The 25389-nt window shown below is 54.6% G+C and overlaps 2 protein-coding genes across 4 annotated transcripts; both read right to left on the minus strand.

Annotated features, from left to right (window-relative positions):
- Positions 1-289: 289 nt before the first annotated feature.
- DMWD (DM1 locus, WD repeat containing) lies at positions 290-7480 on the minus strand. 2 transcript variants are annotated; one of them, XM_045776292.2, is made up of 5 exons: positions 6883-7480; positions 5419-5601; positions 2103-3368; positions 1179-1253; positions 290-838 (listed from the first exon to the last, which is right to left on the minus strand). In XM_045776292.2, exons 1-5 carry the CDS (start codon positions 7321-7323, stop codon positions 791-793), a joined length of 2013 nt encoding a protein of 670 aa, XP_045632248.1. In that variant the 5' UTR covers positions 7324-7480; the 3' UTR covers positions 290-790. The 2 variants fall into 2 exon arrangements, with proteins under 2 accessions (XP_045632248.1, XP_087727046.1); XM_087870920.1 differs by lacking the exon at positions 1179-1253 and having other exon boundaries at positions 6883-7477.
- Positions 7481-9265: 1785 nt separating this feature from the next.
- RSPH6A (radial spoke head 6 homolog A) lies at positions 9266-25361 on the minus strand. 2 transcript variants are annotated; one of them, XM_045776289.2, is made up of 7 exons: positions 25015-25361; positions 24491-24978; positions 21167-21404; positions 14944-15708; positions 13807-13951; positions 12931-13048; positions 9266-9747 (listed from the first exon to the last, which is right to left on the minus strand). In XM_045776289.2, exons 1-7 carry the CDS (start codon positions 25162-25164, stop codon positions 9510-9512), a joined length of 2142 nt encoding a protein of 713 aa, XP_045632245.2. In that variant the 5' UTR covers positions 25165-25361; the 3' UTR covers positions 9266-9509. The 2 variants fall into 2 exon arrangements, with proteins under 2 accessions (XP_045632245.2, XP_087727052.1); XM_087870926.1 differs by having other exon boundaries at positions 24491-25361.
- Between the last annotated feature and the right edge of the window lie 28 nt (positions 25362-25389).

Consider the following 25389-nt stretch of genomic DNA (forward strand, 5'->3'; position numbering starts at 1 on the left):
CTGGCGGCACTTTTCCTCCAGAGTTTGGGGGCCAGGGCAACGTTCTGTGTCCCAAGGGCCGTGCTCAGGGCTGGAGGGCTGGCAGGCGGGGGACCCACCAGCGGTGCGCCCTGAGTCAGTCCCTCCTCCGGCCTTCAGCTCTTCCTGCTACGAGAAGGGAGCAGGGAGGGGACTGGGTCGGGAGAGGCAGGGCCTAACTCTTCCTTTGGTGGAAGTCGCTGGATTCTAGGACTGTAGCGAAGTCCACACACACTCCCTCCACACCTCCCGGAAGGGAACAGAGACACTGTGAAAACAGGGAACTTTAGTATAAATAAGAGGTCCTGGGGGACAGGGAGGGCCCCGAGGGGCTTCCATAATTTAACACTCTTCAAAAGCACAAACAACAGCGAGGGCAGGGTGGGGGGCCAGGGGAGGGGTGGGCCACCCCGGCCCTGACCCCAGGATGAGGGGCACACTGCAGAGCTTGTGGGTGGGGGGTCTCTCCCCCAGGAGTGACCAGTCACATGCTGGGGACAGGGATGAGGCGAACACTGATGTTTCAGAGGAAGGGGTCATTGTACTTGGCAGTGGGTGGGGACAAGGCTGAGGCCGCACGGGCCACTACATCCCCCCGTGTGTCTGGGCCAGTCTGGGGGACCCTCTGACCCCCAAATATGTGCAGGGCAAGGGACTGGAGCAGTCCATCCATCATGGTTAGTCTTGTTAATACGTTGATCCATGAGGTCAGCGGGAGGGTTATGGCTAGGAGGCGGGGAACATGGAGGGGGGGACCCCGACATCCATGGCTTCACACCACTGTGCCGCTCGGGGAGTTGCCTGGTTGGGAAGAGATGCCCTGGGGAAGACGAGAGTGGAAACAGGAGGGTTAGAGACTGCCTGGGGCTCCCACCAGTCCCGTGGGGAGGGAGCCAGCCCGGAGTCCCCAGGGCTGCTGCCACCCTGGCCTTGCCCTTTGGTCCACCCCAGAGCCCCCCAGACAGAGGCCGCTGCTCTAGGTCGGGAACTCCCAGCTCTGCTAGCTTCCCTGGCCCCGCAGGCAGCACTCTCAGACAATAACCAAAGTCCTCGGGTGGTCCTGAGTAGAGAGGGTGGGGTAGTGGTGGAGAGGATGGGGGGAACTCGGGGCCCTTTCTGACTGGGGAGGTAAGGGGAAGAGAACTCAGGGACGATCCTACCTCTACCACTGACTTGCTGGGTGACCTGGGCCAACTTCCTTCCCCTGTCTGGGCCTCGGCCTCCTCGTCTGTGAACTAGGGAGATAGGGGGGTCTCTTTCAGGACTCGCCAGACTCCCCAAATCCCAACGACCCTGCCTCTGAGACTGTGTTATAAAGTTCTAAGGATTCAAGACCCTACAATTCTAAAACCGCCTTTGAGGGAACCAAGCTTGGCCCTCAGACCTAGCACCCCCGGCACACAAGCCCAAACCCCGTGGAGCTGAGCCCTCTGAGACAAGAGCTCCAAAGACAGAAGGCGCCAGGCCTGTGCTCCCCTTACTGGGATCTTCCTCACTGAGACCTTCCTGAACCCCACAGCTACCCCAGGAGGTGGACACGTCCACCCACCACCCACCTTCAAGGCTCCCTAAGAGGTGACAGAGGTCAGCAAGGAGCGGAGACTTGCCCAAGGCCGCACAGGGAGCACCCCTGGAACCCAAGCTGGGATTCCACAAGCCTGGACTCCAGCGGTGGGCTCAGATCCAGAGTCTGAGATCCAGGCCGGAAGGCAGGCCCACAGGCTCAGTGCTGCCCACAGAATCTGACCCGCATTATTAAAAGGGTTTCACAATTCACAAATCATATTTCCCATAAAAACTCAGATTTGGCTTTGAGTGACAAGTGAGAAGGCCTGGCTGTGCTGGGTCCACTGGCCACCCCTCAGATGGCTGGCCGTGGTCCTCACCACTCCCAGCTGTCTCTTCTACCCAACCCTCTCTCTGCTGCCAAGGAGCGTTCTAGAAGCCCCATACTTGCTCTGGGACGCTAAGATTTCCCTGGCTTCTCCTCATCCCACAGGGCTAAGGGCTACGACTGCGACAAACCCTCCTGCCCACGCCCGCCGCTCCCTGGGCCCTGGGTAGGCCGGCGTGGGGCCACTCACCGCCTTGCCCGGCCGGGCCCAGGTACAAATGAGGCCCTCCTGGCAGGCGGTGATGATGCAGTCCTCCAGGAAGAGGAGGACCGTGAGCCGCTCCTGGGCGATCTTCTTGCACACCAGGGGCTCGAGCAGGGGCACCTCGTGGATGCGCGGGCACAGCGCGGTGCCCAGCACCTTGGCTGGGTCCAGCCGGCTGCGGGGGGCGGGGCCGCTGGGCTTGTCCCCGCCGCCACTGCCCCCGCTGCTGCCCCGGCTGATGTTGCCGAGGCTGTGGTAGCGCTTGTGCTCTTTCTCTGACCCCCGGTCCCGCCGCTCCTGCAGCGTGAGCGTGGCAAAGCGGCCGATGCTGAACGGCGTGCCCGGCTCAGTGGCGCCCGGGCCACCTGCCTTGCCACTGCCTGCCGGGTGCGGGAGGCTGTTGGAGCGGGACAGTGAGCGGGGCAGGGGGCCAGGGCCGGGCTCGCCACCCCGGGAGCCGCTGGCGGCGGGCGGCGTGGTGCCAGGAGTGCCGGGGAGGGTGCGGGTGCGGGCCAGGGGCGGGTGGGGGTAAAGCACGTCTTCGGTGAGGTCCCACAGGCAGAACTGCGTGTCCTGGCCGGCCGAGCCGAAGCGGTAGGTGATGGGGCCGGCTTTGGGCAGCGGGGAGAGGGGGGGTCCCCCGCCCGAGCCCGTGCCCCCCGTGTCGGGCTCCTCCTCCTCCTCGCCACTCCGCTCCCCGTCACCGCCGGCCGCTGCCGCCTCCTCGGCCCTCGTGGTGTAGGGGTCAAAGGCCACAGCGTTGACCCAGGACTTGTGGCCGTGGCCTCGGGCCACCACACGGCCCTCGGTGAAGGACCACACGGTGACCAGGTCGTCTTCGCCACCCGTCACGACATAGCGGCCGTCGGGGCTCCAGCACACACACAGCAGGCCCCCAAAGTAGCTCTTCATGAGCCCCCGCAGGAGCATGGAGTCGAAGTGGAAGACGCGCAGGCAGCCGTCCTGGCTGACGCAGGCCAGGTGCCGGCCGTCGGGCGAGAAGGCGAACTCGTTGAGGGGCCCCTCGCCCACCGCCCACTTGGCCAGCGGGTTGCGGGGCGCCTTGCTCTTGGCGGCGTAGACGGCGAAGCCCTCGCCCTGCTTCAGCAGGCTGTACTGGGGCGGGGCCGAGGCGCACGGGTGGCTGACGTTGTACAGGTACAGGTGGCCGCTGGCGTGTGAGGCCAGGAACAGGCTCTCCGACTCAGGCAGCCACTTCAGATAGGTCACCTTGGTCTTGTCGATCAGCCGCTGCCGGGAGAGATGGCGGGGCTTGGGGAAGGCGGTCCGCTCCTGGCAGACCCCCTCCCTGACCGGGGTCCCCGAATGACCCCCAGATGTGGCCCGGACCTCCTCGGAGAGGGCCCCCCACACTGAGGGTCAGGGACGGACACCGGGCCACAGGAACGCGGAGGAAGAAGGGCGGCCTGTGAGGCAGCCACAGGGAGCTCCACGGAGGCGTGGTGTCCCGGCTTCCGCAAGGGGACAGCGCTGCCTTTCAGGGAACTCTCCCCATCTGTCTAACCCTCTCCTCTGTCTTTACCGTGGCAGGCTCCACAGAACATCAGCTCCCCCAAGGAAGGGATCCTTATCTGGGTGGTTCGCTGGTCTAACCCCAGCGCACAGACCTGTGCACACGGGAGGTGCCCGGAAACGATTTCCTGGACACACGAGCGACAGCCCCGTCCTGCCAGCTGCACATGCGCCTCTGTTCGTTTTCCCCCTCACAACTCACGTACACTCCTTCGCTCACACCCAGAACCTGCCCTCTTCCACCCACTCCCCCACCACCTCCATCAGGCACTGGCCTTACTGGCCACCAGGCCGCCACTGCCACTCAGCTGCCAGACAGATGCTGTTAAAATGTAAGCCGGCACCAGGCGCTCTAATTCTGCGAACCCCACGGCAGCCTTTCTCAAGCAGGGTTCTGGAAGGAACGGAGCCCCAAAGCCCCTCGGCACGCACTGTACACAATGAATTAACCTCTTCCCCGGGCATCTAAGTTGCTTCTCATTCTCGGAAGAAGTTAGAAAAGAATCACATCGTCTCTGTGTTCTCTGGCTGAGATGAACCCTGGTCGAGAAAGGCTCTGAAAGCCAAAAGTCTTTACCACGACCCTCCAGAGGCCAGGGTCTCCCAGTTATTTCTCAGGACGCATCTCCCACCCTCCCCTCAATAACTGCTCTGGCCACACAGCCCTTCTGCATCCCGTCTCCAGGCGTTGGTCCTAGCTGTTCCCTTTACTCAGAATGTCCCCCCCACTCCCGACAACGGTCTTGCCTCCTTCAGGTCTTTACTTCAATGTCACCCCCCTCAGTGAGGCCTTTCCTGACCGGCCTCCTTAATTTAAACCTCCCCACACACTCCACACCCCCCTGCCCTGCTGGAGTCTTCTCTGTGGCACTCACCACCTTCTGACATACGGCATACTTCACTTATTTGATAACCGTCTGCTCCCCGAGCTAGAAGATGGCCCCACAAAGGCAGGGCCTCCGTCTGTTCTGTTCACTAAGATGTGAGATCGCCAGTGCTTAGAACAACGCCTGGCACAGACCAAATGCTCAATAAATATCTTGTGAATGGATGAGCTGCTGAATTTTTAATCCATTCACCGCTGTTACCCTCGCTCCCTTCTGCCATTCATGCATTCTGTATATTTGGAACACCTCCTCTGAACAGAGCGAAAAGCCAGAGGACAAGAGCAGCTCCCGCCCACGGATAAGGTCGTTCCTTGGCATGTCCTTTTGCGCCAAGCCTAGCCAGGACTGAGCCATCTCCACATACGATTTCGTAATGACAGTCCCGTGAGGCAGGGATGAGAAACCCATTTTGCAGAGAAGTAAAACTGAGGCTCAGGAGGGACCGCCACCTCCCCAAAACCATATAGTGAGTCAATGGTGCAACAACGATTTGAATCCAGTGCCCATGGACCCAGAATTTGATGACCAAGGACTCTGGCTTCAAACAAGTCCCAACTAATGACTAGCCTCGGTTATCTTGCCTGCAACACGGGCACCACAATCCCTAACCCTTGGAGGACAGCTCAAGGAAAAATGGGTTCAGCACAGGGCGAACAGCAGAGGCCCTGAGCACGGCAGGTGCAACTGTCATTATTAGCTGGTATCCCACTAGCTGCTGTCTGTGACCCCATGCCATGTATCTGTCAGTCCATCCCGTCTCTCCTGCATCCTGCCCCTCTCAGGCCTCCACTGCTCCCCAGGCAGCTGCAGTTTCATGGCAACGGTGTGGGGGTGGTTCATGGGAGGGGGAGCCATTCTAGGCCCCGGGGGCCCATAATCACCTCTTCATTGAATAGCTTGCTGGTGTCCTTCTTGATGAGATCCAGGTACTGCACCTGGCCGGCTGAGAACCCCACCAGCAGGGAGATGGTCTCTGTGGCAGCAGTGAACTGGTTGAAGTCATGGCAGGTGGGCTGGGTACCCTTATAGATCCGCTTGTCAATTGGCTTGTTGAGGTCAATGGACTTGAGCAGTGGGAAAAAAAGGAGTTAATAGCTTCTACCACTGAGAGGAAGGAAGAGGGTGTTGAGGTTGGGGGAAACCACTAAAAGGAAGGAGGGTTAAATCCCTAAGGGAAGTGGGTAGGTGGATGGGTGAGTGGGCAACCACAGACAGGAAGGGGGACCCAAATCACAGACCCAGTAAAAGAAAAAACAGACAGGAAGGTGTCCCCTCTCCACCCCACATGAGACCACGGTGCTTCCCTCCAAAGTTGGACCCCCTAACTTTAGGGACACCCTTCGCCTCAGTATCAAGGCCTGGGGTCCCCACAGTCCCTGAGCTCCAATTCCTTTCCAGTCCTGTCCCACAGACTCAGCAACTCCCCCTGGATCTTAGCACCTCAATATTCTAAGCTCCCCAAAATGTAGGGTCACCCAAATCCCCAGGACTCTAACACCCAACATCCCAGGATTCTCTTTACTTTGGAGTCCCTAAATCTCAGGACCCCCATCACGGTTCATGGACACATTAAATCTCACGGTCCCCCACATTTTTGGTCCTTCATCACCTCTGGGCTCTCAGGATCTCCATCACTTTTGGGGACCACCATAACCTCCAAGGGTCTCATCCCCTCTGGGATCTACATCACTCTAGAAATACCCATCACACCTGAGGATGTCCTCTTTGGGCTCTTATCACTTCCAGCTCCCCATCAGCTCAGAGATTCTCATTCCCTCCAGGACCCTCATGATCTCCCGAACTCCAGTGTTCCTTAAGACTTCATATGCCTGCAGGATCTCTATCACCTCTAAGTGCCTCACCAATTCTACAATCATCCTCACCTGCTCCCAAAGCCTCAAGATCCTCCACCCCCCACACCACCTCTGGACTTGCAACACCCCTGGGTTCTCCATCACTTTCAAGCCTACATCAGCTCAGGATTCCCCATCATGGGCAGATTCCCTACCACCCAGAACCACGGAGGGTCCCATAGCATCTCAGAATCTCTCCAAAATCCCACTCCAGAACCCCCACGCATAACCTGGGGATCCTGCATGACCTCAAGATTCTCCATCACCTCTAGGATGGCTAGCACCCCAGAGGGCCTCCCAGGCTCCCACCACCTTTTAGAATTCTGCACTACCTACCTCTGGGCACCCTTCCCCCTGGGATGTCCATCACGTCGAGGATGCCTATCTCAGAACCCCACATCCATTCGGGGACCCTCCTATCACTTCTCGATCACCTCACGGGGCCCTATCCTCTCTGCCAGCACCGAGGCCACCACGATGCAGGCCGCTCACCCGTTGGCTCCCGCGGCGGCAGCAGCCCGGGTAGAAATAGAGCTCGCGGCCCAAGTTGAAGCAGACGCGGTCTCCTCCGGCACCCAGCCCCGCGGGCGTGGCGGGCGGTTCCCCGGCCCCGGCGCCGTCGGGCTCCCCGAGGCGCACGAGGCTGAGACGCACGGCGGGCAGTGCGGGCCCTGGTCCCGGGCCTGCGGGCGGCGGGGACGGCGCGGAGCCCGCGGCGCCGGGGCCAGAGGAGGAGGCAGGGCCGGGCGGGGGCTGCGGCGGCTGGGGCGGCGCCGGGGTCTGGGCGGAAGCCGGACCCGACCTGCGAGCGGCGCCATCGCCGGGGAGAAGCTTGTAGAAGCCCTCGCGGGTGCGGAACTGCGACTTGATTTCCGCGCAGTCCCCCATGGCGGCGCCGGGGCCCGAGCCGCCCTCCGCGCCGCCCGCCGCCATCTTGGGCGCCCCCCCCCCAGCCCGGGCCCCGCCGCTGCCGGACCGCCGCCCGCCGCCGGGCCCCCTGCCGGAAGCCTCGGGCCCGCGCCGGAAGGGGTGGGGTGGTCACCCGAGCGACGCCTCTTCGATTGGCAACAGGATCGAGAGGCGGGATGAGCTCAGGCCGTCGCTCGGGTAACGGTTCTGGGGCTGGGGGCGGGGCGAAAGGTGGGCGTGGCCTTTGTGTCAAAGACCGACGTGTGGTTGGCTGCGGGGCGCGGCCCAGAGGGAGGGGGGCGGGGTCATGGAAAAGCACAAATCCCTAGCAACGGCGCCCTGGGAACCGTTTGCCTAGCAACGGAGGGACCCTCAAGAGATGGCCTGGTTCATAACCTGGCCTTCCCATCACGTCACAGATGACCCCAGTGATTCCAGTGCCTCCTTAGACTCCCAACATACACCTTCCGGACCTCCAGTGTTTCCCACTGACGTCCTAAAATACCTGTCTGGCGACAGCATCTCCAAACACTCCTCCCCACCCTTGATGATCTCCCAGCCCCCGCTGATCTCCAGTGTCTCCATAAAATTCCAAGAACTTCATCCGACCCACCACTGATTAACGTTAACCCTAAACATTTCCACATTTCCCACCAACCTCCAATACATATCTCCATGACTTCACTATCTTCAGCAATCTCACTTGGTCCTCCAACACCCTCTTCTGTTCCAAAATTTCATCGATCCCCACAATGCCCGTAGTGTCCCAATGATCCACTAGTAATCCAAAAGCGCTTGCTGATCCCATGAGCCCCCGCTGATTGCCAGTGCCCCTCACTTCCGCTGAAGCCACCTGCCCCCATCACAGACCTTCCTAGACCCATTCCCGGAGGCATCTCACACTTAACAAGTCCTACAATGAAATTGACATCTTCCTCCAAATCCTGCTCCTCTCCTGTGTTCCCATCTTAGAGCTCGCACTGCCATCCCCCCAGGCATCCAGGCTGCAGACCGCAGGGTCTCCCTAAATCTGCATCATCTCCCTATACCCTCTGCTTCCAGTCTCCAAGTTTTTTGCATTCTGTCACATGAAGTCCTCTTTTCCAGTCCCTTTCTCTGCATAGCACTGGTCCAAAGTCCTCCTCTCCTGCTCGGGCCCTCTCAGCATCAGCCTTGTCTCTGCTCCCCTGGAATCCCATCCCACCCCTCAATGTACACTCCACTTGGCATCTAGAGAGGTCTTTCTAAAGGATGAAGGTGACTAGTACCCTCCCTTGCTCCAAGTTCATCTGTGGCTCCCTACTGCTCTCATGGCAAAGTAAAGCCCTGAGTGATTTGCTCCTGCCAGTCTCTCTTTCCAATCCCATCTCTCACCACTAACTCCTCACACCATGTCCCAAACACGGAGATTCAAGAAGCTACCTCAACACAATGCTCTCTTGCCGTTGGGTCTTTGCACATGCCATTCCCTCTGCTCGGAATGCTCTTCCCCACTCTGCTCTTGACTCTTTTTTTTTTTTTAAAGATTTTATTTATTTATTTAACAGAGATAGAGACAGCCAGCGAGAGAGGGAACACAAGCAGGGGGAGTGGGAGAGGAAGAAGCAGGCTCATAGTAGAGGAGCCTGATGTGGGGCTCGAACCCAGAATGCTGGGATCACACCCTGAGCCGAAGGCAGACGCTTAACCGCTGTGCCACCCAGGCGCCCCTGCTCTTGACTCTTTAAGAGTCAGTTCAGGAGCTCTGTCCGTCCTCCGGGCTCCCCCATCTGGGTTGTCACTGCTGGGGGGGGGGGCGGAGGGAGTGTCTGTCTCTCCTGTAAGAGTGTGAGCCCCGGGGAAGCAGAGCTAGGGCTGCTTGGCCACCTCTGTGTCCCCACCACAGGGCTGGGCTGACAGAAGACACTTCAATAGTTGTTTGCTGGCCGGAGAAAGGCATCAATGACACAGATAGGGAGACTATGCCGGGCAATGTCTGTTCCCAGCAGAGCCCAACAGCCCTGACTTGGAGGCCATGTCAACGAACGAATGAAGAGCTAGGCCATAATGCCGTGGGGAAATTTTATTTAGAGCAGTTACCTTCCTCTTCTACCCCTGCCCTCCAGGGGCAGAAAGCAAACCACCCATGAAAAAAACAACCCATCACTCACTATGTATAAGGGGAAACTTGCTATCTACCTGCTTGGGGGAGGGGGGCTGGGGGGCCCCCTTCAGTCTTCCAGGTCCTCGTCCTCATCTTCCTCCTCATCTTCCTCCTCCTCCTCTGTGGCCGCCAGGGCCTGCTCCTGGGCTGCCTTGAGGGCCTGTTCCTCCTCCACCGTGGGGTCACTTATCTCCATGATGTCCAGGCTGCTGGGGTACTCGTGCTGAATGGGGGCCGGCAGGGGTGGGTTGAAGTTCTCCGGACTGTACTTGTGGCCCCAGCCAATGTAGATGTTCTCAAACTTCCTGGAAAGGCAGAGAGATACTGGGAAATCCTCCCTCGAAGGCCCCAGCCTGGGCTTTCACTGAAGGTGGGACCCAGCTTGGGCGCAGCATGACTGCGAAGTGGTAGGCGGTGGGGTGATACGTGCTGGCGGGGCTTCTCTGCTCGTGGGCTCTTCAGTCATTACTGAGCATCTGTCCCCTAAGTGCCAGGTGTGTCTAGAGCTGCACTCTGCACCAGCACGTGGAACCACTGAGCACTTGACATGTGGCCAGGGTGACCAAACAGCTGAGTTTCTAATGTATTCGATTTTCTCATTTCACCCACAATTTTCTTCGGCCCCCTGGTTATTTAGGAGTGTGGTAATTTCTACATATCTGTGAAATTCTCCCAAATTCCTTCTGTTTTTGATTTCTAATTTATTTTTAAGATTTTATTTATTTATTTATTTGTCAGAGAGAGCGAGAGAGCACAAGCAGGGGGGAGAGGCAGAGGGAGTGGGAGAAGCAGGCTCCTCACTGACCAGGGAGCCCAACACAGGACTCAGCCCTAGGCCCCTGGGATCATGACCTAAGTCAAAGGCAGACGCTTAACCAGCTGAGCCACCCAGGCATCCCTGATTTCTAATTTCATTCCAGTGTGGCCAGAGAACGTATTTTGTACGAGATTTGTTTCATGGCCTAGCGTGTGGTCTAGTCCTGGAGGCTGTTTCATACGCATTTGAGGAGAATGTGTGTTCTGCTGTTGTGGGAGTGGCTTTTATTTCATTGTAATGAATTTAAATTGAAGCAATAAAACCGATACTCAGTTCATTACTGGAAAATGTCTAAGCATGTCTGGGACAACTTGGGTCCATGAACCTACTTTCTCAACTGCGAATGTGAAATCTGAATACAGGTCAAGTACTTCTGATGACAAGGTAGCTTCCGAACGGAATGTGCTGGAAGTCTCAACGCCACACCAGATTCTGAAGACATGGCATGAAAATAAAAGACACAACGTAATATAGCTTATTGTTTACATTATTGCTTTCATGTTGTAATGATAACATTTAGGATACTTAGGGTGAAATAAAGTATATTATTTAAATGAATTTGCCTGTTTTTACTCTTGGATGTGGCTAGTACTAGAAAATTAAAAAAAAAAGTTTTAAAAAGCTTTTTAAAAAAGAAAGTTTAAAAGACACAGGTGGCTTGTATTTTATTTGTGTTAAAAGAGAAGGAGAGAGGAATGGAGAGTTTGCCATGGGGGCTCCGTGGTTTTGCCCTTTAACAGCCTTGCAGTTCCTGAGACAGTTGTTTTCCTCCAGGTCTTCCTCGGACCCTTCAGGTATACTGGCTCCCTGGAAGCCTCGCCCGGGAGGGTGAGCTTGCTAGGAAGACGGACTCTCTCCGGCCCCAACCCCACTCCTGTGCCACCGGAACCTGAACTTTAACCAGATCCCTGGGGTCCTCTGCACTAATGGTCTGGGAAGCTCTGGTCTAGAATGTCCTCTACCTGCTTTTCCCCGTTACTTCTCTCTTTCCCCCAAAGATTTCACATCAAGATTGCTCTTCCCAGGCGTCCTACTTGATGCCCTTAAGATGAGAGTTTGGAGCTGTAATTGGTCCCTGCGCTATCTGTCCCTAGTGGTACTTAGTTTGTAACAAGGTATTTATTTGGCTCGGGGGAGGGGATGCTATATGATTAACGTCTACGCTCCCTCTGCCTGCTCTCAGGGGCAGGATCCACATCGCCTTTTCAATAAAGGGCCTGGGACCTAGCATACAGCTGGCAAACAGGGACATCCAAGAGTCTTTTATAAAGGAAAAAAAAAAAAACATGGGTGATTGGAGGGATGGTTGATAGAGTGGTGGATGGATGGGTGAAGGACGGGTGGGTGAGTGGAGTTCCAAATTTGGATCTTTTGCTTTCAGAAAGATGTTGGCGGGGCGCCTGACTGGCTCAGTTGAGGGAGCGTGTGACTTTTGATCTGGGGGTTGTAAGTTCGAGCCCTGTGTTGGGTGTGGAGAACCCTTAAAAATAAAATCTTAAAAAAAAGAAAAGAAAAGAAAAAAGATGGGGCGCCTGGGTGGCACAGCGGTTAAGCGTCTGCCTTCGGCTCAGGGCGTGATCCTGGCGTTATGGGATCGAGCCCCACATCAGGCTCCTCCGCTATGAGCCTGCTTCTTCCTCTCCCACTCCCCTTGCTTGTGTTCCCTCTCTCGCTGGCGGTCTCTATCTCTGTCAAATAAATAAATAAAATCTTAAAAAAAAAAAGAAAAGAAAAGAAAAAAGAGAAGAGAAGAGAAGAGAAGAGAAGAGAAGAGAAGAGAAGAGAAGAGAAGAGAAGAGAAGAGAAGGGAAAGAAAAGAAAAGAAAAGAAAGAAAAGAAAAGATGTTGGCAAATTAGAGTGTGGCCAGAAGAAGGGGGTTGGCAAAAGCAAGCAAGCAAGCCTCTTCCCTGTTTCTGGAGGGGGAAAAATTGGCAAGAATGTAGTTAAAGTATCAAGATTACGTGAAATCTCATCATGGGATCCAACACAGCATGCGTCGATCACAGAGATGGAAAAGGAAAATCTATGAAAACTTATCATGCCACCTGGTGGACAGAGCGGGTAAGTGCTCCCGCCCACGGCCGTGGAGGGCACTCCCTAAGTGGCTAAGCAGAAAGGCTGGGATGTGCCTGGTGGGAGAGACTGAGGGACTCTCAGTGTGTAGTGAGTGTGTCGTGCACATCTCAGGGAGTGTGTAGCTGCGGGTGGGAAGATGCAGGAATGACTTCAGCCTGCAGATCTTTTGGGAGCAACAGGTGCGGGTTCCTGGTGGGGAAGACTTCTGCCCTGTGGGGAGAAGAACTGTCCAGGGGGCCTGGGGAAGGAGTTAGGTTCCCCAGACACTAGACTCTGCCCCTGTCAGGGCCACCTCAAAGTGGACTCCTGAGTCCGGAGGCCAGAGATCCAAGTTTGAATCTGCATATGCTGTGTGACCTGGGTCAGTTCCTTCCCCTCTCTGCTCCTCCATTCTCCTATCTGAGGGGCTCACCCTCTTTGTCCAGGATTTCTCATTTTAGCCCCAGTGGAATTCCTGGAGGTGAGTGTGGAGGTCAGCCCTGGGGGCTTCCTAAAGGGGGTCCTTCTGATCTCCATCCCACCCCCTGCCCTCGGCCTGGCACTGAGGAAGTTGTAGGAGCTTTCTCTGCTGGAAGGGACTAGAAGAAGACGTACTTGCCACTGGCATAGGCATAGGCCCCTGGCCAAAGATTGGAGCGCACGACGGCCACGGAGTACTGTGGGCAAAGGCTGCAGGACAGGCGGGCGGTCCAGGGTGACATGTGCATGATTTCTGCAGGAGGGTGGAGAGCACCAGGGAGGTCAGAACTCCCCGAAGCCCTACACAGCCCCCTGGAGGGGAGACAGAAAGAGGGGAGAGAGCAAAGGAGGAGGACAGGGAAGGGCATGAAGGGAACTGTGGCCGGCTCCAGATCACTTTCTTGCTGTGTGGCCCCAGGAAGCCCCCGCACCTGTCTGAGCCTCAGTGACCACACCCAAGAAGTGGGTATCCTTCCCTTACCTGCCTTGCAGGAGCTCCTGTGATCTCCCTTCCAGGTTGGCCATTGGTTGGGACCAGGGTGCAGAGGGCACGGCACAGGCCCTAGGCTCCCGGGAATCTGGGTTCAAAATTTGCAGTCTGTCCACTCACCCACTCTCAGCCTCTCCTTCCCCCATCCTCCAGGTGCCTGAGGCTCTGACCTCAGGAAATTCCTATCCAGGCTTCTGAAATCCAGCTCAGGTCCTGCCTCCTTGGGGGAAAGGCTTTCTGACTCTCTCTCCCCAAACCCACATGGGTTTGATAAGAAAGATCTTATCCCTCCATCCAGGACATTGACTTTGCCTGACACGGCTCACAAGACGGACGTGTCCCTATAACCCCAAGAGAGAGGAGCTGTCACCAGGCCCATGCTCTAGAGGAGGGAACAACTGAGGCTCAGAGAGTTGCCCCTAGCAGTTTTGCTGTCCCCCCCCCCCCCGCTTTCCCCCCGGGCCCCTCCTGGTCAGGTGGGCTGGCGTGAGTGAGATGAAGAGGGTGAAGAGGATGGTTACCTGCATCTTCTGAGAGCGGGGTCAGCAGTGGCGGCCCAACCTCCTGCTCCACCTCCTCCATGCCCTCGTCTGCCTTCTCTTCCTCCTCCCCCAGCTCCTCTTCCTCTTCCGTCTTCTGCAAAGGGTTCACCCAAGTGCAGCGGCCCTGAGGAGGGGGGAGGGGGGAGGTCAGTCGGCACCCCTGGTGGGCAGAGCCTGGCCTGCACTCTGGGAGGAGGTGAGGCGCCAGGAGGGACATTGGGCCCTGGCCCTGTCCTCAGGGACCAGGTATGGCCAGGAGGACAGGGTTAGTCACACAGGTCGGGGGAGGGGGGAGAGGCTGAGAGAGCTGTAGGGGTGAGGTGGAGATTCCTGCCACCTGCCAGCTGTGTGGTTCCCATCTGTGCAGTCATTCATTAATTTATTGTACATTTAATGAGCACCTACTATATACAGGTAGGTGCTAGGGGATCCATCCTTGAGAGAAGAGACACTGCCCCCCCCAATCTCTGCCCTGTGGGGCTGACATTCACCAGCCCAGATGATCCTCTGTTCACTCATCTGTGAAATGGGGGTGTTATTGGGGCCTCTCTCATGGGACTGCTCCTGGGTTCCCGGAGGCACTGGAGGGCTGATAGGTGTTTGTTGAATGAATGAACCAAAGTACAGCATAGAGCCTACTTCGGTGGCCTCAACTATGAAATGGGAATGAATGACAGTTAACGACCTCAAAAGGAGTTATTTGGATTCAATAAAACATTGCAGGAGTCCATAAAAGTTTGTTGAATGAATGAATGAATGAATGAATGAATGAATGAATGAAAAGTTCCTAGCACACAGCAGGTGTTTCCTTGCATGAGTGAATGAATGAACATAAAGACCGATATTTCGAGCATTCAAGAAAGGCAGGTCCTCAGTCTCTTACCCACAATTCCCAAACCTGAAAAGCTGCGAAAACCAGAAGTTGCTCTCTTGCGTCATTTGGCAGCAAGCCGGACTATTCAGTTTTGCAGCAGAAATAAAGTCCTGGAGGACGGCTGCAGCCCAGCCCCCCGCTTGAGGTGCTGCATGGTATCTGACACGTGCGCGGTCGGGCAGAGAGCCCCCTGGTTCTGCCGCGGGTGGGGGAGGGAAGAGGCTGGAGCCCCCGGGCCTCACCTGCGGCAGGATGTGCTGCGTGTGATGCACCCAGTTGGCCATGGAGTCCACCAGCTCGAGCACCGGGATGCCCTCAAAGTCGGGGTTCTCCTCGTACGAGTCGCGCCCCGCGCCGCCCTCCTCCTCCTCGTCGCCCTCCTCCTCGCCGAACTGGTAGAAGCCAAGCGGGCTGATGTGCGTGGCCGCCGAGATGCGGGCAATCTGGGCGCGCAGGTAGTTGGCCTCGTTGCCCGGGAAGGGCGGGAAGCTGATGACCGGCGCGTCCAGGTAGCCGGTGAAGTACTTCTTGATCTTGCGGGCCTGCACGATCTGGACGGGCGTGACGTGCGGCAGCCGCGTCCACGGCCGGCCGGGCTCGTTGCACACGAAGTACAGGTACTTGTTGGTACCCGAGCGGCTCTCCTCCTTGGGGATGACGGGCGGGGCCTTCCACATGGGCTTGGGGATAATGTCGGTGACCTTCTCCTCGTCTTCCTCGCCCTCCTCCTCGCCGTGGGCCTCCAGGCCCTCGCCGCCCTCCATCATCTCCTCCATCTCCTCCTCCTCCCCTTCCTCCTCGCCCTCCCGGAACTCCACCTCAGCCACCAGGTAGCTGCGGCTGAGCCCCAGGATCTTGCCCCAGAAGCGGCAGGTGTGGATGGGCTGTTGTTCCACCAGCTGCTTCAGGGCCATGAAGATGCGGAAACTCTCGTCTGAGCTCAGGCCCACGCCAGCCTGCTCGAAGTAGAAGGCGGTCTCCATGATGTTGGGCACGGCTGTCTCAGCCTGCAGAGGGTGGGGTGGAGGGCAGAGGGAAGAAGGCTGAAGCCCTGATCCCTAGTTTGACTCTTCTAAAATCCAGACAAGTGAACTACTCTGTAACCCAGCTGCTCATGAGACCACTGCTGGACAGTGAGAAGTAGGGGCAAGTCCTTGGGGGAGGATGTCCCTTATAGGAAAAGAAAAGGCAAAACAACAACAACAACAACAACAACAACAACAACAACAAAGCACTAGGGAGAAAATCCGTTCCTCCTTCATCCTTCCCTCTTCTTTCTGCCTGGAATGGGATGTGAGATCTGGAGGCACAGCAGCTATTTTGGAACCATGAGGCAACATGGGAGACAAACTCCCATACCCTAATGATGGTAGAGATGAAAGGTGGAAACTCTCTGTCCCCAGTGGCATCACTGAGCTGCCTTACCTCCCTGGCCTTCTTGTTCTATGGGACAAAGAAGCCACTTTCAGTCATGTTTTCTGTTACTTGCAGCCAAATGCACCCCTAACAGATACCCCAAATCATATAGCAAATTAAGGGAAGAGGCAGGTCTTGAGCCCAGGAATCAGTGATGTTGGAGGATGGTGGTGATAAGTCTTGCCCTCACTGCCTTCTCCTTCACCATCTGCTTTGTTCAGGGAGACAGAGGGGGAGAGACAGAGAGAAGGGGGTGGGGGCAGAAAGGGAGTGAGAACAAGTAAGTCGAGGGCTGGGACTAGAATACAGTGAGGTTTGGGCCCAGACACCTCCACAACCACATGGCCCCAAGGCTGAACCCAATACTTTTTCATTTAGTTGGTTCAGAAATCTTTATTAAAGACCCAGTGGGAGGGGCGACTGGGTGGCTTAGTCAGTTGAGCATCTGAATCTTGATTTCAGCTTGGGTCACGATCTCAGGGTCCTGGGATCCAGCCCCACATGGGGCTCCATGCTCAGCTCGGAGTCTGTTTGTCCCTCTCCCTCTGCCCCTCCCCCCATGCACTCTCTCTCAAACAAATAAAATCTTTTTAAAAAAATAAAAAGATAAAGACCAGTGGGTGCCAGTCCCAGGCTAGGACAGGCACTGAGATATATCAGAGAACAAAACACACGAGGTCCTTCCTCATGAGATCAGCCCTTGACCTGCCCTTGGCCAACCTGACTGGTCCAGGGAAACACATTGCCCAAACCAGGGAAAGCACATGCACTCTTGCCAGAATTTGAAATCAGAATGGAGAGAGAGGGGGTATGGTAGGTAGAATAACGATTTCCCCAAAGTGGTCCGGGTCCCAACCCCTGGACCTGCAACTATGTTATCTTACATGGCAAACATGACTTGCAGGTGTGATTAAATTAAGGATCCTGAGATAGGGACGTCCTGGATGATCTGTGTTGGCCCAGAATAATCACAAGTGTCTTGATAAGTGAAAGAGGAAGGTGGGACGGTTAGAGAGGATGTGATGATGGAAGCAGAAATCAGAGTCAGAGACCGAAGGTGCCACGCTCCTGGCTTTGAAGCTTGAGGAAGACCCAGGAGGAAGGAATGTGTGCTGCTTCTAGAAGCTGGAAAAGACTGGGAGATGGTTTCTCTTCAAGAGCCTCCATTAGTAGAGCAACCCTGCCGACCTTCAATTTAGCCTTGGTGAGACCCAACCCGAAGTGGGCTTCTGCCCTCCAGAACTGTAAGGTGAAACGTTGTGTTGTCCTAAGCCGCTAAGTTTGTTAGAGCAGCAATAAGAAACGAATATGGGTCCACCTTGAGCGCGTGGCTGAAAGTGAAACAGGCTAAGTGTGGGAACCACACGGCGGATGAATGAAACTTTGTGTCCACACTTCACCTTTTATAAGGACACTAGTCCTATTGGACTAGGGGTTCACCCTATTCCAGAATGACCCCATCTTAACTAATTACCTCTGCGGTGACCCTACTTCCAGATAAGGTCCCATTCTGAAGCACCTGCATGAGGGATACTTCACCCTTCCTAAGAATTTTTGGAGGACGCAATTCAACCCCTAACAGATGGTTGGTATCAGGATGGGATGCTTCAATTTGGTGACAAGTGTACTGAGGTTTTTCCTGAAGATTTATATACTGCAGTCTCATTTTTGTAAAAGCTCCATTTGTGATTCGTGGTAAGAGGAACAATTTATTGCATCTTCTCCCTAGGCCTGCTGGACATAGGCACACTGTTGTCCTCAAGTGTTTGAAGTCCCTTCCCAAAGAGGAAGGCTACACCCCCACCCCCATTGCACTCAGGAGGGGCCCTGTCACTTGCTCCGACTACTTGAAACAGCAGGGGAAAGGACACATGTCACAGCCAGGCAGAAGCTGTAGGAACCAATGTGGGGTCTGCTATGCTCTCTTTCTCCTCCTCCGCAATGGTGGAAGCCTGTGGCACAGTGTTACCTCCACCGCCCTGGGTTCTCAAGCAGCTGATGAGCAAAAGCCTCTGAACTCTGGCTGGGCAGGCGATGTGAGCGAGAAATAAGCTGGGTGCTTTGAAGCCACTGAGATCGCTGTGCTGTTTGTGATCTCAGCTCCATGTGGCACACCCCAACATTCTAGAGTAGGAGAATCGTCATTTGTTGTTTTTTTTTAAAGATTTCATTTATTTATTTGACGGAGAGAAGAGCACAAGCGGGCAGAGCGGCAGGCAGAGGGAGAGGGAGAAGCAGACTCCCTGCTGAGCAGGGAGCCCAATGGGGGCTCGATCCCAGGACCCTGAGATCATGACCTGAGCAGAAGGCAGACACTTAACCGACTGAGCCACCCAGGCACCCCTAAAGATTTATTTATTTATTTTAGAGAGAGGGAGCAGGAGCAGGAGGGACAGAGGGAGAGGGAGAGAGAACCTTAAGCAGACTGTGTGTTGAGCACGGAGTCCCAGGCTCAGTCCCATGACCATGAGATCGTGACCTGAGCCAAAAGCAAGAGTCAACACTTAACCGACTGCACCACCCAGGGGCCCCGAGTTTATTTATTTTTTTCGTAATCTCTACCCTCAACGTGGGGCTTAAACTCACAGCCCTGAGATCAAGTTGCAAGCTCCTCCGAGTGAGCCAGCCAGGCACCCCACCAATTTTTTTAAAAAGGGGAGACACACGAAGAAAAGGTCCCTTCCTCCCTTTTGGGGGCCCCTGGTGTGAGGATATGATGTCTGAGGCTGCAGCAACCATTCTTTGAACATCAAGTGATGAGCTCAAGGACCAAACATAGAGCAGAGGGGAGAAAAGAGCCAGATTCTTCCTGATCTCACAGAGAAGATGCCCCAACTCTGCCCACTCTTGGCCAAGTGAAGTAATTACACATTTGGTGAAATGCTTGGTCCACTGTAATTAAGCATTGCAGCCAGGAGCAAGCCTTACTGACTGCATTGGCCAGAGACGGGATTTATACCCAGGCTTCTAGGATGCTGAAAACTGTTCTCTTGGTGTAGAAACAGGGAGGAGGATTGCGAATGGGGCAGAAGACAGCCCTCAGTGCCCCTTCCCGGGGTAGGCACCTTGTCAGCTGTGGATGCTTGCGCCTGAATCTCAGATGGGAGAAAAACTTCTATCTTGTTTTAAGCACTTGTCTCCCAAGCAACATTATCTATTTCCTGCCTTAATGTGATCTATGCTCTCAAACAAGTACAGTAAATTGTTAGTTTTTGGAATGTGATGCAGTAATACTAAAGTTAGTCTGAAATTATTTTTTAAAGGTATTATTTCTTTATTTTGAGAGAGCGAGCGACAGAACGAGCAGCAGGCTGGGCCAGAGGGAGAGAGAGAATCCCAAGCAGACTCCACGCTGAGCACACCCCAAGTTAGTCTGAAATTATAAATGCAAGAACAGTCAGCCTCTGTTATGAAACAGAGGCCTAGCGCCGGGAGCCTTATGCCACCAAATAGCCAAACCTGCTTTGCGGCGGCTGTACACAGCAGAGAGGACAGTTCTAAAGCAGAAAGACGTCTACACAGTGAAGGTGAAGAATAGAGAATCCACAAAAGGGTCGAGTCCATATAGGTGTAAATAAATCATAGAGATAGCATTTCAAAGGAGGGCGTAAGGAAAGCATGCATTTCCCCACAAAGGCTGTTGGGGATCATGGCTAGCAACTTAGAAGAAATAGAAAAAGGGGAATGAGAGCCCCATCTCCTGTCAGAAAAATAAATACAAAAAGCTGAATCACTTCACAACTAATGAATCATCGAGCCTTACATTGGAAACCGGGGATGTACTGTATGGTGACTAACATAATATAATAAAAAATCATTAAAAAAAAAAAAACAAAAAACAAAACAAAAAAACAAAACAAAACAAAACAAAACAAAAAAACAAAAAGCTGAATCACGGATTTAAGTCTCTTCCTAGAGCCATGCACAGGCCACAAACGTCCACAATTTCGCGTATTTGCAGACCTCCCATTAAGAATTCCAGCTCCAAGATAATGCTAAGTGAAATAAGTCAAGAAGAGAAAGACAATTATCACATGATCTCTCTCATCTATGGAACATAAGAACTAGGAAGATCGGTAGGAGAAGAAAGGGATAAAGAAAGGGGGGGTAATCAGAAGGGGGAATGAAGCATGAGAGACAATGGACTCTGAGAAACAAACTGAGGGCTTCAGAGGGGAGGGGTGTGGGGGAATGGGATAGACTGGTGATGGGTAGTAAGGAGGGCACGTATTGCATGGTGCACTGGGTGTTATACGTAACTAATGAATCATTGAACTTTACATCAAAAACCAGGGATGTACTGTATGGTGACTAACATAATTAAAAAAAAAAAAAAAAAAGAATTCCAGCTCCAAGTTCTAAGGGAGTGGGGCCTTCAGGGACCAGAGTGGAAGAGTTCTTAGAGGGTCTCAACTTAACAAAAGGGGAAACTGAGTCCGGGGATTAGGGGGCACTTCAGCGTTGAGAAACTGAGGAGGCAATGGGTCTCACAGAAAACAGCAAAGCAGAATTATTTTCGGGAGGAAGGAGTAAAGGATGGTAAGAGAGACCAGTCTCCACCTACACGGAGCCGCAGGAGTCTGCTTTCTAAAAAGCAGAGGCAAGGATGGCTCCGTGGATTGAGCATCTGCCTTCAGCTTGGGTCATGGATGGATCCAGGGTGCTGGGATCGAGCCCCACGTCAGGCTTCCAGCTCGGGGGGAGCCTGCTTCTCCCTCTCCACCGGACTTGTGTTTTCCCTCTCACTATCTCTCTCTCGGATAAATAAATCAAATCTTAAAAAAAAAAAAAAAAAAAAAGCAGAGCCAACTAGCCCTTCTGCTTCAACCACTTCAGGGCACTCCAGGCGCCTCAGCCCCTTGGCCCGGCACTCAAAGCCTTCTGTGACCTGGTCCCGGCCCCCTCAGGCTGGTGCGCACACGAAACTGAAATCGTGTGTGTTTCTGGGTCACACCGTGCGTTCCCTCACCTCCGGACGCACGCACAGGCTGTGCCTAAGCCTGGGCCATGGCCCTGCCGGCCGCGCGCCCCTCCCACCGGCTCACTCACCACCTCCTCCTCCATCTCCTGCTCGCCCTCGGCTCCGGCGCCGCTCCGAAGGAAGAGCCCCTTCTGCCTATCCGCCGTCTCGTAGGTGGACTCCATCTCAGGGTCGTCCCGCATGGTGTCCAGCCTGGGGTGGAACCACTCCCATTGCGTGGTGCGGTTCAGCGACTCCAGGATGGACAAGGGGTCCTCGGGCCGCTGGTTCAGGATCTTGGTCAGCAGGTTCACCAGGTGCTCATACCTGCCTCCCCGCGGGAGGGAGTGGGAGGTGGGAGACATCACTCGCTCAGCTCAGCGAGCTCACTGTTGTGTGCCTGGCCCTGTGCCTGGCGCTGGGGACCCCATAGAGAAGAGAAAATGTCCCTGCCCTGGTGGAGCTGACATTCTGATGATGGAGACAGACAGGAACCAAACAGGTCCAAATGTGTCTTTCTATGAAGACAAAGCAGGGAATGGGGACTGGGAATGCCAGGGATAGGGGATGGCTTCCAATTTTAAATAGGGAGACCTTTAAATAGGAAGGTCACACTAAGGGGACATTTATGCTGAGATCCGAATGACGTGAGGCAGAACACAGGGATATCGGGGGTGTTTCAGTCAAAGGGAACGACTGCTGCATAGGCCCTGAGACATTTCATGAGTCGCACAGAATCTTAACAAAACTCAAGGAAACTAGGAGACAGGAACATTCCATGCCAATCTCGCTTAGAAATATAGACACTGCAGGGGCGCCGGGGTGGCTCAGTCGGTTAAGCACCTGCCTTGGGCTCAGGTCATGATCCCGGTGTCTTGGGTTCGAGCCCCATGTCAGGCTCCCTCCTGAGCAGGGAGCCTGCTTCTCCCTCTCCCTCTGCTGCTCCCCCTGCTTGTGGTGTCTCTCTGGCTCTCCCTCAAATAAATAAATAAAAATTAAAAAAAAATGCTTAAGTCCTTAGCTAAATATTTGCAAATGGCACCCAGGAAAGAACTGCTCTCAAAAAGATGACACGCCATGATTAAACTGGGCTAAGAACAGGACAGGGCTGATATTAGAAAAACAGAAAAAATATAACCCATCATGTTAATATGTTTTAAAAAATACAGTAAGTTGGGGCACCAGGGTGGCTCAGTCAGTTAAGTGTCCAACTCATGATTTCAGCTCAGGTCATGATCTCAAGGGTCATGGGATTGAGTCCTACATCAGCAGGGAGTCTGCTTGGGATTTTCTCCCTCAGCACTTCTGCCCACTTGTGCATGCTCTCTAAAATAAATAAATGAATCTTAAAAAAATATATATGTAAGATAACCTCAACCGGTGCAGATAAATTGTTTGATAACAATCAACAGCCATTTATGACTTAAAAAAAAAAAACCCAGCAAACTAGGAATAGAAGGTAATTTTTTATAATGCTATAATGGGGATCCACAAATAACCTACAGCTCACTCCAAACATGATGGTGAAAGACTGAATTTTTTTCCCTAGGAGACTAGGAACGAGGATGCCTGCTTTCATGCCTTGTATTTAACGCTGCACTGGCGGTCCCAGCCCATGCAATCTGACACGAAAAAGAAAGGAAAGGTAAAAAGGATTGGAAAGGAAGCAGTGAAACTGCCATTGTTTGCAGGTGATGGGATTGGGAATGATGATGTGCAGAGGCCTTGAGCTGAGGGTGTGCCTGGCATGTTGGAGGAACACTGAAGAGGTCAGAGTGGCTGGGGTGGAAGAGGGGAGAGCAGTTGTGCCGGGAGAGGAGGCAGAGTGATGACAGTATTGTAATGGCTTCTTTGCACCTGAGCCTGGGGCTATGCTGAGCACTTGGGAACAGTGCTGGATTCTCACCACAATCACACATCGGAGGAACCATCATGATCCCTACTCTCCAGATGAGGAAACAGAGGCTTAGAAGAGTTGAGGTCATGAGGTCACACAGTGGTTGCACAGCCAGGATTTGAAACCAGGTTGGTCTAATTTCAAAGCATGTATGTCTAACCCTCTGCTGGGTGGAAACCGGTTGGTGGTAGTCTGGGGTGTGCTGGAGAGCCATCACTGAATTGGGAAGGGTAAGGAGAGGTCAGACTTTGGTCTCAGCTTTTCAATCGGGGGCCTTGGAGTTCCTGAGGGTGGGAACCGTTGGGAAGAGCTAGAGGTTAATTTTGACTACAGTCTAGGATCCTGGATCAGGAGCTGACTAGAGATGAAGTTTGGAGAGCTGGTAGGGGCTGAACGGCTGTCGTGAGAAGCATGAACCTACTCCTGAGGGCACTGGGGAACCATGGCAAGCTCTGCACACGGGAGGGATAGGGTCAGTTTTGTACTTTAGCAAGATCTGTTACTTCCCCAGCCTTGTCTCCTCCTGCTCCCCCTTTCTCCCTTGGTTCCAGACATACCAGCCTCCTTGCTGTTCCTCAAACACAGCAAGCCTTAAAGCCTTTAAACGTGCTGTGTCCTATACCTGAACCACTGTTCCTCCAGTTACATCCAAGGTGCTCTCCCTCATCTCCTTCAGGTCCCTGATTGAACGTTACCTCCTCAGAGGTCTTCCTTGACCTCATGCTATTTAACATGACTCCATAACCCCCCCTTATCCTGCCTTACTTTCCACCTTAGCTCTTTTTTTTTTTTTTTTAAAGATTTTATTTATTTATTTGACAGAGATAGAGACAGCCAGCGAGAGAGGGAACACAAGCAGGGGGAGTGGGAGAGGAAGAAGCAGGCTCATAGCGGAGGAGCCTGATGTGGGGCTCGATCCCAGAACGCCAGGATCACGCCCTGAGCCGAAGGCAGACGCTTAACCGCTGTGCCACCCAGGAGCCCCTCCACCTTAGCTCTTACCATTTGTTATAGTTATTGTCCACTCTCCCAGCTAGAATGCAAATTTCACTAAGATGTAATGGGGACTGAGAAGTGTATTGACTACACCTAAGCAGCGTTGGCAAGCGCCTTCCCCAGGCAGCAAAGTTTAGTGGAGAGTCGGGCCTCAGGAGCCAAATCACACGCATCCACCACATCCTAGCTGTTATCCTCTTGGATATGGGACCCAATTTGTCTGTCTCAGTTTCATCCTCTGTAAAACAGGGGCAGTAGGTGTGCTAATCTCAGCTGTGAGCGCTAGATGTTAACGTGTGAATGGTGGCACAATGTCTGGTAAGTAAATGTTAGCTATTGTTAGTTTCATCCCCTGATTCCTAGTCTGAGTCAGATGCCCCTGGAGCAGGCACTGGTTACCCACGAGGGGTGATCCCCTACCTGACAGAAGAGACCCTCCAGTCTGAGAGAGACCCTTGGCTGGGTGGGGCCTCTCCCTGCCTGGGTCCCACCCCCTCCCCATGCTCAAACCCCTTCTCACAGGCTGAGGCTGCAGCTGACGCTGGTCTGCAGCAGGTAGGCCTTGGCATTCTGCACAGCCAGCTCCCGAGGCTCTGGCTCAGGCACCTCCATACTGAAGGGCATGAAGCCCAGCTCAGAGGGCGAGTACTGGAGGGCAGGGTCATCCCTCATGTAGGGCCCATGCGGGGCACCCTGGTGGAACTGTAGGTCTTCTCCCTGGTACATGTTGAACTGGCCCAAGAAGCCGGGCTGGGTGTCCAGGTAGGCAGAGTCCAGTTGCTGGAAGAGGTTGCCTTGGCCCTGCTGTAGTTGCTGCAGCATTAGGCTGGCGTTTCGCGTGGCCTGGATCCCACCTTCTTCCAGATAAGGTTGGTACTGTAACTCGGAAGGAAAGCCCATATTCAGGGACGGGTACTCTACACCACCCAACTGGCCTTCCTCAGCCTGGAACATCAAGTTCTCCTGTGGGGTCAGGGGAGCCCCTGGCGACCAGCCCTGGAGGTTGGTCTCGCTTGCCAGGATCCCTTGACCGCTCTGCAGGACCGGGTGATCGAGTGGTATCTCCGGCCCGTCCTCGGAGATGGTGGGCTGGGGCTGACTGAGTTCCCAACTGCGCCGCTGGGAGGCCTGGGAACTCCTCCGACTTGAGGGTTGATGGGGAGGGGTTTCGGGGTCGGGCGGTGGGTCCCCCATAGTTCAAAAGAGGTCGCAGACTTCCAGGAGGAAGGCTTGCAGACAGGCCAGACAGTCGCCCGCCTGCCGGCACACTCCCGGTGGCCTCTACTCCAGCCGCGCCCGTTTCTAAGGAAGGAGGGGGCGGGCCGTTACCAGGAGAGGGAGCGCGGGGACGATGGGGGCCAAGGAGCCAGTTTCTGCGCAGGCGCGGCCCCGCAACCGAGGGCCTGCCAGTCTTGCAGC

The sequence above is a fragment of the Ursus americanus genome, chromosome 21 (genome assembly GCF_024610735.1).
Source record: "Ursus americanus isolate L20-20 chromosome 21, mUrsAme1.1.p, whole genome shotgun sequence".
Taxonomy (NCBI): Eukaryota; Metazoa; Chordata; class Mammalia; order Carnivora; family Ursidae; genus Ursus; species Ursus americanus.